Source organism: Macrosteles quadrilineatus, unplaced genomic scaffold (assembly GCF_028750875.1).
Source record: "Macrosteles quadrilineatus isolate MER2022 unplaced genomic scaffold, UCM_ALF_1.0 Scaffold_4__1_contigs__length_99947679, whole genome shotgun sequence".
In the NCBI taxonomy this organism is placed as follows: domain Eukaryota; kingdom Metazoa; phylum Arthropoda; class Insecta; order Hemiptera; family Cicadellidae; genus Macrosteles; species Macrosteles quadrilineatus.
The window spans coordinates 40,558,497-40,574,589 of record NW_026542597.1 but is presented as its reverse complement, the minus strand read 5'-3'; the positions used below and the strand labels follow the sequence as shown (position 1 = coordinate 40,574,589).

At 32.7% G+C, this 16,093-nt stretch overlaps 1 protein-coding gene across 1 annotated transcript in view; it reads right to left on the bottom strand.

Moving 5' to 3' along the window:
* Window positions 1-7,687: 7,687 nt before the first annotated feature.
* The window catches only part of LOC128993358 (myosuppressin), a 121,373-nt gene continuing 112,967 nt past the window's right edge, over window positions 7,688-16,093 (bottom strand). The window contains exon 4 of the mRNA XM_054417203.1: window positions 7,688-9,063. Within this exon, the coding sequence (XP_054273178.1) occupies window positions 8,972-9,063 (92 nt within the window). The 3' untranslated portion in view covers window positions 7,688-8,971. The remainder of the gene's footprint in view (window positions 9,064-16,093) is intronic.

Genomic DNA, 16,093 nt, shown 5'->3' with positions numbered 1-16,093 from the left:
ATGTTCTTTTATAATTGTTAATTGTTTAAGAAAACGTTTAAATTATCTGTTAGTTTGACAACAAGTGTTGTAAACATGAAAGTTTTGGTAATATATATCAAAGGAATGATTTTAAAGATTTTGTGCTATGCAGTGATGTATCATGCAACTATAACTATCAACAGCTAAGTCTGGAGTTCAGCCACACTGTTAATTATTGTCTTCTACCTACTTTGAGATAGGTACTGTACATTGAATCTCAGAATACACCTATACCACGGCTGAATCTAGGCTTGTAGATTTAGAAATGTTTTGGCTAAACCTAAAAAAATTTTATCAACCTATCACAACTTATTTTAGGCTATAATCGATTATAATAACAATTTGTTTTTGACTTTACCAATGTTGACTGAGAAATTTTAAAGTATTTATATTTAATCTATCATAGTATTATTCACAAACAATTTTCAGTATAATATTCACAAAGGCGAAACAAATTTTCAATTAGTAGAAATTACTCTGAAAATGTATTGATTGTTAAACGTGAAACAAAAAAAGATTGAACCAAGTCAGTAGGAAAATTGTAAAGCAAGCGTAAAAATGTCAAAGACAGACAACCCAGATCAGTTGATGTAAAACTATTGTCTGTTTGGTTTAATCTGTACTGCTGACCTCAACTAAATATTTCTATCACAATTACTTTATTGTGGTCGTGAGTAAGAAGTAATTTTAATTTGTGAGTTATCCATAAAAATAGGTATTTGAAGATTCCAAAAATTTAATCATGTATGTTAAATATTGTTGACAATATTTTCTGAAAGTTAAGTAAGGTGGACCATGGTTTTTGTAAAATTAATTTTTTTATCTATATCCTTTTTAGTTAGTCAGTACTTTTTATGCTGTAAGGCAGACTAAATTCATTAGAATACTCCCATAATTGAGGGATGGAATAAGTTAATTGAAGTATTGATTAGCACACTATGCTTAATGCTAAATGGCACATACCTTTGAGCATTTTCAGTTATTGTTGCATTTGTACATACACAAAGCAGTATCAGAGAGATACGCAATACATTTCTCTCTATAACAATACTAGTGGACCATGCTATCATGCACATTGATAATTACATTGCCAGACCAATGAACGCCATTAGAGAAAATACAATTATAAAATAAATAATAAAAATGTCACTCTTTAGAATAATTTTTTTTAATATTAGAAAATGTTATAAAATAAATTATAATTAATTTGAATAACAAGAAAATTTTTCAATTGTTCAACACTCCTATCCGAGTAGTAGAACACAATATGTTGAAATAATTCTATAAAAAAATCATTCAAACAGTCTCAAAAATTAAAACAATAAAATACAGAGTACCACAAGGGTCTATTCCATGACCGTTGTTATTTTTGTGCTATTTTAAAAGGACTTAAGTAGTGCTCTATCATGTGAACCTAGAAGTTAATTGAGCCTATGCTCTGACAGTGCATTTAATTAAATACAATTTAATTATTTCCTCTTCTACACTGGAACAAACAAAAATTTCTGTTTTCCTAGAACTTAGAAATTTAGGCAGTTATCTGAGCCAAAACCTAATGATAAATTAAAAAAAAATATTAACAAAATTAAGTAACAATCTTGTTTGTTTGTATCAATTATACTATTATCATAAAAAGATTATTTAAAAAGTCATTACAAGTTTAATGATTTATTTAAATCCATATTCCCAAGTAAAATAATGCTTAAGCTGTTATTAAAGTCTACTACGATCCGTAAGGCAAGGGGGGGGTCTACGGTGTGTTGATGGTGGGAGGGTTTAAAATTACAAAAAAGTGTGTTACGTAATATGTGTATAGTCCCTAACCCAACTCACAACTTATTAAACAAAAGAAGGGTCTAAAAATATATCAGAATTTGAAAAAAGTGAGTATATAACAAATAGTATATAAAAATATAGTTTAAAAAATTTACTTAAACTAGTCGGCGGAAGAGCTAAATAGCTACAGATAACTGTTTAGGGGGCAATACATTTTATTCAACATTATTTTTTTTAATGAAACCTCATCTGATGTGTTTTGCTGAAAAATGGGCACAGATTAAAGTTTTATAAAAAATCCTTCGTTTGCTGGTAAAAATTAAAAAAAATATATCCCTAGAGTAAATAGACGAAATTAAAAAGATCCAACAAATTTTAAAACAAAACCAAAACATACTCAATAAATATGGCCATTTATTCTCTTGAAGAATATTTTAATCTACCTCAAGAATACTGAACATTAAAGGAAGGAGTTGTATTTTTTCAATTTACATAATAAGTAAATTTTGACACTATTCAAATGTTGTACTTGTTGTTGTATTTTTAATGAATAAAAAAATTGAAATATATTTGTAGGTGTACAAAGCTTTGTGGGTTGAATAATAATTTTCGACTATTAATAGAACTAGATATTCATTTTCCATGTTAAAGTTAACCCAGTTTATTTTATCGAAATGTGCTTACTTGATTTTGTAAAATACACAATTTGTTAACCAATTCAATCTGATAATACAAGGTGTCCCGTAACTCTCTGGACACTTGTATATAGCGTTATTCCTTAGGTCAAGACAAACACATTTCACCATAGGAACATGGGTCTGTGGTGTCTAGTTTACCGACTGTCGGTATTTGTGTGTTTTTACAAAAAAACTAATAACTCCTAAACGGTTTCATATACAGCTTTGATATTTTGCAAAAATGTTAACCTTATTAAGACCTACTATCGTTAGAAATTATATTAAAAAATCATTAACCGTTTCAAAATGGCGGCCATTTAAAATATTTGATACCAAATTTCACAAAAACCTTTAACTTTACAAAAAAATTGCAAAAGACAAAAAAAGTTTGTAAATTTTATGTAGTTTTCAAGGATACCTTATTTGTTAAGATTGAATAAATAATAACAGAGAAACGTGTTGTTTTCGTAATGTATGACCACTTTTCTCCATTTAAACAATGCTAATACTCCTCTCACACCACACTACATTATACATACAAATACAACATCAGTTGGGACTGGTCAGTCTTTGCATCTCACAATGTAGTTATCAGTATGCATGATATCATGGTCCACTAGAGCAGACGATGCGACAGCTGATGGCTGATGTTATGGAGGGTTCTATAGTGCAAGCCTCTCAGACCACACTACATTATACATACAAATACAACATCAGCAGGGACTGGCAAGTCTTTGTATCTCACAATGTATTTATCAGTATGCATGATATCATGGTCCACTAGAGCAGACGATGCGACAGCTGATGGCTGATGTTATGGAGGGTTCTATAGTGCAAGCCTCTCACACCACACTACATTATACATACAAATACAACATCAGCAGGGACTGGCAAGTCTTTGTATCTCACAATGTAGTTATCAGTATGCATGATATCATGGTCCACTAGAGCAGACGATGCGACAGCTGATGGCTGATGTTATGGAGGGTTCTATAGTGCAAGCCTCTCAGACCACACTACATTATACATACAAATACAACATCAGCAGGGACTGGCAAGTCTTTGTATCTCACAATGTATTTATCAGTATGCATGATATCATGGTCCACTAGAGCAGACGATGCGACAGCTGATGGCTGATGTTATGGAGGGTTCTATAGTGCAAGCCTCTCACACCACACTACATTATACATACAAATACAACATCAGCAGGGACTGGCAAGTCTTTGTATCTCACAATGTATTTATCAGTATGCATGATATCATGGTCCACTAGAGCAGACGATGCGACAGCTGATGGCTGATGTTATGGAGGGTTCTATAGTGCAAGCCTCTCACACCACACTACATTATACATACAAATACAACATCAGCAGGGACTGGCAAGTCTTTGTATCTCACAATGTATTTATCAGTATGCATGATATCATGGTCCACTAGAGCAGACGATGCGACAGCTGATGGCTGATGTTATGGAGGGTTCTATAGTGCAAGCCTCTCACACCACACTACATTATACATACAAATACAACATCAGCAGGGACTGGCAAGTCTTTGTATCTCACAATGTAGTTATCAGTATGCATGATATCATGGTCCACTAGAGCAGACGATGCGACAGCTGATGGCTGATGTTATGGAGGGTTCTATAGTGCAAGCCTCTCACACCACACTACATTATACATACAAATACAACATCAGCAGGGACTGGCAAGTCTTTGTATCTCACAATGTATTTATCAGTATGCATGATATCATGGTCCATTAGAGCAGAAGATACAACAGCTGATGACTGATGATATGGAGGGAACTACAGTGCAAGCCTCTCACACGACACTACATTATACATACAAATACAACATCAGCTGGGACTGGTCAGTCTTTGTATCTCACAATGTAGTTATCAGTATGCATGATATCACGGTCCACTAGAGCAGACGATGCAACAGCTGATGACTGATGTTATAGAGGGAACTATAGTGCAAGCCTCTCACACTATACTTCATTCATTATACATACAAATACAACATCAGCTGGTACTGGTCAGTCTTTGTATCTCACAATGTAGTTATCAGTATGCATGATATCACGGTCCACTAGAGCAGACGATGCAACAGCTGATGACTGATGATATGGAGGGTACTATAGTGCAAGCCTCTCACACCACACTACATTATACATACAAATACAACATCAGCTGGGACTGGTCAGTCTTTGTATCTCACAATGTAGTTATCAGTATGCATGATATCATGGTCCACTAGAGCAGACGATACAACAGCTGATGACTGATGATATGGAGGGGACTACAGTGCAAGCCTCTCATATTACACTACATTATACATACAAATGGAACATCAGTTTGGACTGACCAGAGTCTTTGTATCTTACTATTTAATTATTAGTATGCATGGTATGGTCAACTAGAGCAGCCATGCTGATGATGATCAAATTTTGTTAAAATTATTCGGCCGCCATGGTTTTGATTTTCACAGTCTAGTAGAAATCAACAGTTAATTACCAAATCAGCTTTTTCTTTTTTGTAACAAATCGACGAATTTAAATTTCCCGCTGAGAATATATTCCAGCTTCAACATCATGCTCATAATAAATGTTACTTTACTAAACTCCTATTACAAGTTTAATAGATTAATCATACTAAAGACTGCTGTTAAACAGTATAGAATGTGTTAAGAAGTACTTGAGTCACTTCAGGAACCAAATAAACAGTTTATAGGATCATTCGAGACGGATCATCTTGTCAATGTGTAAATTATACTGGTCCTCGCGTTTCCTTTTCCCCCAAAACTAACAGGATCAATGCTATCTTTTACTTTAACCATAGACAAATATAACACCATATAATATATCAACTAGTTGACGTCATTATTCATGATAATCAACATGTAAATTGTAAATTGTTTTTTACGCTTTGAATGATGGATAAAACCTGCTTTAAAATTAAAAACAAAACTTTATCACCTGTCTATTGATGTTTTTAAAAGTCTACGAAAGTCTTTAATTCCAGTAGGGACAAGCCTTGTTCATAACAATTCTAGGAAGGTTATTTACCATTTAACGTGATAACTTGATCCTCAGACTTCACTAAATGCTTAGCACTTTGAAATCATATTTTATATTTAAACATGATTTTTCGTATATACAGAATAAACGTTACAACATGTCAAATAAACAGAAATGTTTTTCTCCCAAGTTTGAGGCAGTGGAGTGTTGACTCTATCTATCCGCAATAACATTGAAGACCGTCGTATGTAATGTTGCTTCTGCCCCAACCAGGGAGACTAACTCAAACTGAATACATCATTCTGTGTTTGGACAAACAACCAGTAGCTACCGAACGTGGTGTATACACTACGAGTACGTGTTAGTCAATGAAAATACTGCGTGGAAGATCTACTGAGGATGATAGAATCATTAAAACATAGTTTTAGTCACTGGGGTACCACAAAGTAGTTTAAAAACTGTGTGGTAAGGTATTAATATTTAAATTAATATGAAATGTAAGAAATATAAATCAACTTTGTTGCAACACAACGATCCAAGGAGAATTTAGACTTATGAAATATTTTATAAAGATAAATATAGGAAACGTTTTGGTATTTCCAGATCGTCTCCTCATGAAATAATTTGTGTTGACCAATTTGATTATTAGTAGGTTAAAGCTGTGATTTAATGAAAATATATTATTGAGCGGAGCGAAGGGAAGCTCTTCTACTACACTCCTGCTTTTGTTTTACAAATACTTCTCCTGAACGGCTGAAGAGTTCTGCACGAAATTTACCACAATCATAGTAACCAATCATGGGAAGGTATAAATCTGAAATGGTACAAATCGCACCACAGGGCTTTTCCCTACGTGAGTTTAAACCTCGTGTTTTAAACTTTTGGAGATTTAACATGGCCATATGGGCCATTGAGTTTGGATACTGGTAAACAATTCATTTACGTTAACCGAATGTACCATTGAGTTTGGATACTGCAAGTAAAAAAAAAAAAACATTTACGTGAACCCGACGTATCATTGACTTTGAATACTGCAAATAGACTTTCCATTTAAGTGAACCAGAAGTACCCTAAGCATACAATTGACTTTGGATTCTGCAAATAAGCATCTTATTTTTGTGAATCAAATGGACTATTGACACTGCAAGTAGATTTCTGATTTATGTGAACCAGACGTACCATTCACTTTAGAACCTGTAAATAGACATTCCATTTAAGTGAACCAGAAGTACCATTGATTCTGGATACTGCAAACAGGCATTTTATGTATGTGAACCAAAAATATCATTGACATTGGATACTGCAAGTAGACATTCAATTTATGAGAACCAGATGAAACATAGACTTTGGTTCCTGTAAGTACCAAGTAACAGTAAGTACTGTGTGTAGTACTGTAAGTACTGTAGTGATTCATTTACTTGATCCAGACTTATAATTGACTTTGAACACTGCAAGTATATAATATATACTTAATATAATGAGATATTATCTCATTTACGAGAAACAGATGTAGCATTTACTTCAGAAAAATGTTGGATTAATATGCTAGCTCCGCTCAATATTGAAAGCAGACACTAAACCTAGGTTTTACTTACGACCGTTTTTTAAAGTAACCGCTTCAATTCAGTTCTTAGAATTGAAAAGTTTCACTGTTTACTTTCAACAGCATAGTTTTACGTGTTTTTACTAATAACAACACGGGTAACGGACCAATGAGGTTCCAAGATTGAGGGAGAAGTAGTAAGAAGTAAAATTGTAATGATTTGAACTTCAACCAATCAGCTGTTCAGGCCAATTTAATTGTTCAGTGGTGCAATAAATTAGTGTTTGGTACAATGTTTCGTTGCATCACTGTCAGTGACAATGAGAGATTAAAAACGAAAACATAGCCTCTCTTAGAAGTTATGAGTAATGATTTTTAGAAATTGAAACACTGTCGTAGTGCACGCAACTCGCGTAAATAGTGTTAACGACACTCGTAGAAGTTTTTAAGGCACTCGCCAAGCCAAGGCTCGTGACTTAAATTTTCTACTCGTGTCGTTAACACAATTTTTTACGAAATCGTTGCGTATACTAAGCTAATTTCTTGTGGAAAAGTAAAATATTTTATTTATTTTGAAACAAGATAAATTGAACTACTTTTTTAAAACTAAGGCATGATGAGTGTAGGAAAATTAAAAGACGACTGCTATTAACAAATATATAATATATTATCAATATAATACTTCGAAAACATAAGTAGTTTAATCTTACAACAAATATAACCACAGTTTACAATTCAACAAATGAGATCAAAATAAGCAAACGAAATAACGAATATTGATTGGGCAACAATGTTACATTTAAGGTCCTGAGGCCGGTTTGAGGTCTATGTACAAAGGGGGGGGGGGGGTACGAGGTTTGACAGTTGGAGGCTTGGAGAAGTCTTTTTTCAGTCTCATAAATAAATATTCTTACAACGTGAAATACATTGTAAATACTTCTTGCTAATCGTGTAGAATACATTAATACTGATAACACAATACAGTATAATGAATCTGTTCTAAAATAAACTGTAATTTCTGTCTATCTTAACATTGATTTTATTATTGCAATTATTACAGTAAAAAAACTCAATCTTAGTCAATTTAAACCTGAGAAGTTACGTGTACAATACTACACACATTTAAGAAAGTTAGCTTTCATTTAGAAAACTTATAGAGAATTCCTTCAAATAAATTAAGCTAAACCATATAATCTTAATCTAGAAGCTAAATAATAACAATCTAATAAGTAGATCAAATTATACCAATTTTACAATAAGGATACAAATATATCCTATAATTGGTCAATTAGTTATACAGTTTCACAAAAGTTAAAAACCTAATTTAAAATGTAGGCTATTATTCAATTAATTAAACACAAATTGTTTTTATTCTATTCTTTCTTCTGATAGTTTTGTTTACAAACAATTTACTCGCAACAACTAGCGAGATCTGCAGAGATAATATTCCACTTAATTAATGTAGTAGAACAAAATGTTGGGCTGTGGAACTGGGAATTGCTCTCTGAAGATTGTTAGTGAGAAACTTGGTTTTGTTTCTGCAATATTAATTTGAATACAGCAAAGCTTCTTTTTCCTGTTTCGTTGTTTACTTCTGACAGCAATTTACAACTACATATTTTAAAATACTGTTCCAGAAGATGCCACTATAGAATCTGTACCTATAGTATAGCGGATATAGTATTATCACAAGCATTTATGTACCAAATAACCAACCGCTAGTGTCTCAGGGTAAACAAAGTAATTATCCTAGATTTTACTTTAAAACGCTCAAATTTGTTATTTCCAAAAAGTGTTAAAATGTTTTTATAAACAAGGATTGTAGAGGTAGTGCTAGGTATACAGGGTAACCGGCCCAGGGGAGTGAGGCCTTGACGTGATTGGTTGAAGGGATGGTGGAGGGGGAGGCCTGGTATGGTGGAGGGGGGACCTAACGCCGACGTCCAAACCTGAGAAACACGTGGTCAACATCTTGTCTCTTGACTCCGTTCTCCATCAGAGGGGAGCTCTCCGGCCGCATCACTGAAACAGAACATGTACATTTACATTTTAGCGTAATTAAATATTTTATCGAGCAAGGTAGCGTATTGGTTACTGGCTGAAAACGAAAAGCCAGACATGCGGGTTGGAGATCGGCTGGTTGACTTACAATCTCACATCAGTCACTCACCACACCTCAGTGGCTTGTAATTTATGCTGTACTTGTTCTTTAATGTCTTTATATCACCGCTTATACCTTTTTATGTTGGGCAGTTAAAAGTGGTAGAGTAAAAAATTTAATGACTAGAAATTTGAAATATGGATTTGACAGAAAAGTGGCGTACAGTAGCCTAGTTTAAGTTCGTACATTGCTACATACGTATAGAGCTTGTTACTTATTACTGATTAGTAAGGATACTTAAATATCATTCTGGATTCGTGTAATGAGTATTTCCAACTTGCACTCAAAGCGGGATATAAACAATTTCTGAAAAAAAAACTCCCTTTATAAAGAGCGGAATGGTTTTGAACTGCTAAACAAAACCCCCAAAATTGTAAAAAATGCCGATGATGGTAAAATGGAAAAAAATTACGGTAAAAAAGCAAGAAATTAGATGGGGGGCTTTTAAATGGGAGGGGTAGGACTTGCTGAAATCAGGTTACTAAAGTGAGCACCGGTATAGATTATTAGCTTTACAAAAAGTTTTTCGTCGAAAACCCCTTGATGAAGTGAAATGGAAATCCGTTATTTCAACAGGCAAAGTTACGTGGTCCCACCACAAACTTAACAGTTTTACTCGAAGGGATTGGCGAAAAGACATTGATTGACACTGGCTTTACTGATTGTGATTGGTTAGGGAGATGGTAATGGATGGAATCATCAATGGCGAGATTATACGAGTGACGTGTGACGCCGCGTGAATAAATCTCACAATAATTGGCGATGTTTACTTAAATATTCAATCGGTTAGGGTTATTTATGATAAATTGCACTTAACTTAACAACTTAACATAAATATGAAAAATAGACCTCTAAAAAATAGCAAATGTGTGCAAATAGTTTATGTTCTGGTGTATTGTTGAATGCTAACAATTAAACAATAATGTCTTAAATTTCATATTACTCAGCAAATTGGTTCTAAATACATCTGAGTCATTTTAGTGATTTTCAGTTATAGTCCAGGAGCTGAGGGGAGTTGAACATGCATAAAAGTAGTACGCAATGTTATTGCTGATTATTGTAATATGGACTGTGGTGATCAAAATTACGTATGTCGCCTATTTCAAAAGTGGTCGATAAGGTGGGGGGGGAGGGGGCAAACATGGCGGTTTGCGCTATGCGTTAAAACGCTGATAGTTCGAAAACGGTAAAAGATAGAACATCGGTTAAAACGTCGTTGTAATCCTAAAAATGTGGACAACAATAATGGTCATTGGGTCCGAGGTCGTATCTCTATAAAAAAACAAGTAATTGTATAAAATATGTAAAAATGGACTTTTGGTGTAGATTTTTACCGAAAGTAGAATTAATTTGTGAGTATCGCAAAGAAGTAATATCAAATATCTTTGCTGATAGTTGTAATATGGACTGTGGTGATACAAAATACGCATGTCGCCTACTCTTCAGGTGGTCGAGAACTTGGGGAAAGGGGGGCAAAGATGGCGGAACGTGCTATACATCGAAATGACTGTAGCTTGAGAACGGTACGAGATAGGACATCGGTTAAAACGTAGTTTTAATCCAAAAAATATTACCAATAGAAAAGGTCATTGGGTAAAAAGTCGTATCTTAACTAATAAAAAAGTTATAACAATAATAAGTTTAACAAAATCTACATCGTACAGCTATTTTTTTCGAAAATCGTATGGATTGTTGATAAATAATAGTGTAATTACTTAATTACTCGGCTAAATATTAACTAGATGCATTTTCTTATAAGAAAAAAAATATATTATTACGAATACATTTGGTTTAAAATGTAAAACACGGCCTCCAAACTACATATAATACTTGGGGTTTCGTCGCAATCAAATGCATAATACAGACTACCACTACAAATCCAATTTTAATTATTATAATGTTGTAGGTTATTACAATATGATTATGTAACAGATTCTTATTTAATACAGTTATATGAAATAAAAAACATTACTACAAAAGTAAATACCTTATAATAAAAAATACGGCAAATCTCTTCATTATATCCATAACAATTACACTGGTTGTTCATATTATTTGTTGAATTTAAATAGGTACCTTTTTAATTTCCCTTAGCACCTGTAATACAAATAAAAAATTGTAAATATTTTCTTTGATACAAATGTATATACATCTATATATAATTAATGCATGAGAGCGGTCAAGAAATTTAAAGTTTATGGTGTTTATATTTACAATGGAATTAAACTACTATATATTATATTTCATATTTAATTATTATCTTATTTGTTTGATTATTTATTTATCATTATTTCATTTATATACTCAGTGTATAATGAAATACAAAATACAAGCAATCATTATTTTAAAAACAGCAGCAATTATAACGCAACCTTACGGACGAACCCCAAGGCGTTTGGAGGCCGTGTTTTACATTTTAAACCATATGAATTCGTAATAATATATTTTTTTCTTATAAGAAAATGCATCTAGTTAATATTTAGCCGAGTAATTAAGTAATTACACTATTATTTATCATCAATCCATACGATTTTCGAAAAAAATAGCTGTACGATGTAGATTTTGTTAAACTTATTATTGTTATAACTTTTTTATTAGTTAAGATACCCAATGACCTTTTCTATTGGTAATATTTTTTGGATTAAAACTACGTTTTAACCGATGTCCTATCTCGTACCGTTCTCAAGCTACAGTCATTTCGATGTATAGCACGTTCCGCCATCTTTGCCCCCCTTTCCCCAAGTTCTCGACCACCTGAAAAGTAGGCGACATGCGTATTTTGTATCACCACAGTCCATATTACAACTATCAGCAAAGATATTTGATATTACTTCTTTGCGACACTCACAAATTAATTCTACTTTCGGTAAAAAATCTACACGAAAAGTCCATTTTTACATATTTTATACAATAACTTGTTTATTTATAGAGATACGACCTCGGACCCAATGACCATTATTGTTGTCCACATTTTTAGGATTACAACGACGTTTTAACCGATGTTCTATCTTTTACCGTTTTCGAACTATCAGCGTTTTAACGCATAGCGCAAACCACCATGTTTGCCCCCTCCCCCCCACCTTATCGACCACTTTTGAAATAGGCGACATACGTAATTTTGATCACCACAGTCCATATTACAATAATCAGCAATAACATTGCATACTACTTTCATGCATGCTCAACCCCCCTCAGCTCCTGGACTATTAAACTAGAAGGTAAAACGGAAAGTTGGTGTACAACCGAGACTCTACAGCACTTGGTAAAAATTACAGCATTAATTTAAAGTTGCCTTTTGAATAATACCTTTTTTGTATATTTACTGTCTTGTGAGTAACAGTATAAGCGTAAATATAATATGTTTTAAGTGTTATAAGACGTTTCTTTATTTACTTTCCGTTTTCATATTACCAACAATACACAGTAGAAGAATAAGCTGGAGACGAATTCAGAATGTAGTCACGTAAGCGTAGTAATTTCAACTCTATTTACACCCACATGTAACACGATCTTAAACTTGACATGATGTGAAGATACTTGTATTATAATGTGAGCACAAAACATGCACATTGCTTACAAATTAATTCAATACTAGTGTACCTGTTGCTCGAATTCGAGCAATTGCGAAGCATTACAGGCGACTCACGAAGATTATGGAAATACTCACGATCTACACAACAGTTAGATATAATCAACATTTTTTGTAAATATCTTATCTTTTCTCAAAAAGCTGATCTTGTTTTTTAGTGTTTCTACAATTTTTTCCCTCTCATAGTCGCATTAGGTTGTCTATAATAACGATTATAAATGAAAAAAAATGTTTCTTTTCTTCTACTTGGTTGTGTTCTATGACTTTCTCTATGTTTCCATTGTTTGTAAATCGGTTATTTCAATGATTGCTCAAGAAATGTAGCATATTGTTAATTCAGTTTTATTTTCAGCTTATATCAAATTGTCCAGGATTTCTCGCTTTTTTCCATTGTAATAATTTCACCAACCCAAGTTTCGTCTACAGATGCAATACGCCAAAGAATATCACCTACGCACAATCTCCAAGAAGTGGTAAAAAAGGCAGAAACCAAGCCATACAATAGATATAAGTTAACTCCTTAAGAAATAATTTTAAAAGTTACTGTGATATTAGGATTTTCCACTGATTTGTAATAGAACATTATATTGCAAAACATGACACGATGCAGAATAAAATCGATTTTAAAATTAGAAAAACCCATTGCAAATACTGTACTTAATTTTGAAAAATTCAATTAATCACAATTTATTAACAGCTGTTTCATTAAAAAGTAGTGTAGAATTATGCACATATGGTAAACAAATTTGAAGAGGCAATTTTAAGGCTTCTGGGGCAGAGCCCCAAGGGAATTTACCTCGTTCCTCTTTTGATGGCTCATCTATAGACCAAGACCTTTCTTTAGAGACCCCTACCAAGTTTCTACGCCCAGCCATTCTCTCAAATTAGCTGGGACAAAACCCAGTTTTTCTCCATAAAAATAACATGGGATGGGAATTCAAAGTCTACTGGGGCAGAGCCCCAAGGGAATTTACCACGTTTCTCTTTTGATGGCTCATCTACAGACCAAGACCTTTCTTTAGACACCTCTACCAAGTTTCTACGCCCAGCCGTTCTCTCAATTTAGCTATGACAAAGAAAAACAGTTTCAAATTAATATATAGATCTTCATTTAATAAACAGGTGATTTATTAAACGCACAAAATTGAAACACTACTAGTAGCCTATTTAGGAGAAAAAACTTTTTGAATTTAATTGAAGTTCATGTATATACAGCATTTATCCAGATAGTTTGATACTTCTTTTACTTGAATGTTATCGCAGATGCCGAAAAAGGAGGATTTTTGATTGGCTACTCGTCTCTGAACCGTTGGCTAGAAATGGAATGAAGGAATATTCCAAGTATATTCTTTCCTAAGCGTGCTTTCTTAAACACACATCTTTAGATTAAACAGACCAGGATAGACCTTGAACACAACTGCATTTCGCGTATTGGTAAAATAAACTCCCGGGAAATCATTTAAAATTTTGAGAGCGTACAAGTAAATAACCATTCGAGTGTCAAAGAATTCCCTGACAGGTAATCACCTGATGAGGGCTTAGTTTGAAATAAAAAAAGTACATAACATAAAATGAAGTACGATAACAATTAATTATATTCCACAAGTAAGATAAAACTTGAATTTACGTATGTACTTGTTATATATAGGTAAACTTCTTACGTCTAAAAAGCCTGTTTTACTCTTGATAGGTTAATATTACAATATACTTAGACTCTGCACCATTTAAACTTGACCTTACTACGGATTATTGTTACACATAAATTTTGTTGATTGACTGGATTTGAACGACCACCTTTCACCCAGTTTTAGTACAAAGAATGTGAATTTTAACACAAGTGTGAAACTAAGAACAGATGTATATTTTGTATGTAAGTTTCATGCGTTAATCTCTCTTTTGCGTTTAGAAGAGTAAAACAATAGCTGGCAGTCGGGGGCAATTTATCACGTTCTTGGACAGCGGATGTACACTTTACAGTGTACATGGATCGTGTTGTATTATGATATTTTGTATGAAAAAAATATTTTGAAAAATAAAGAAAATAAATAAAAATGTAGGTCTTAGGTAAAACATATTAACAATGAATCAATGAAATAAAGTTGTTTTAAAGCAAAGAAAAAATTTAAAAAAAAAAGGAATACAGTACAAAACTTTCAAAAGTGTTTAATAAAATAACGTAAAAATTATATACTTTTAATATTGTTATACATTATTTTTACACTCTGTGTCTGTTATGATATCTTTCAAATTATGAATAGTTACAACAAAATAAAATTGTATTTTTTAACAAATCGCAACATAAAATATAACAGATACTCTCATAAAAAGTGTTTATTAATAAAATAACCATTGCAGTTTCCTTGCTTATGACGTTTTTGAAATTAGATTTATTGGATGTATACCATTATTTATCGTTGCAGTTAAGCAATTTATGAATAATCATTTTACATTATTAAAGTATGATATTCTATACAGCTACGGAATAACAGGTTATATTTACTTTTATTTTATGCTATAGATAACATTAAACACTGACAATTCAACAAACATCCATTGGACACATTCCATTTTACGTCAACTGGTACTTAAGGAACATAGCCGAGACATGAATGATGTTGAAGGGTTGTGAAGCAGTTATACAAATGTAGGTTTGCCTCTCCTTATGAATAATTTATCCGTACTTCCATCCTTGGATATGAAGGTATGGTTATTGTGGGACCTAAAATAGGCTTTACTATTATGGTTATTTAGTCGTGTTAACTTGCAAACAATATATTAAAAGAAGGAATTTTATAATTATCTTGAGTGTAGTTTGTTAATTTAATTCAAACAAAACACAGAGGGTGCAAAATCAAATTATTGAAACGGAAGTATAAGTAATTTTGCCACAAAATTGTACTAACAGTAATTATGTAGTAAAAGTCATAGTAATAAAAAACCTCCAATCCAACTTACACATAGCCATGGATGAGTGTTTATAAGTAATTGGATTAAATTTAAAAGTAATTTATAAGTAATTGGATAAGTATTTATATATTTCTGCCCCTGTAAAAATTATTCTTCGTTAAAATTTGTTTTTCTTGATTGTTATTATCTCTTAATTATTTAAGGTTGGGGGTAATCATAATGAAAAGGAAAATACAACTGATAAAACGAACCCCAACAGATTTTACGCTGAATATAAAAACGCACTGAAAAAAGCACATTATTTGATCTAGCGTATGTAGAAGCTTTTTAAGAAACACATCGTGTAAATTCACTTCACCTTAGAGGTTATAGTGCTCTGTGTTCCTGTATATGAG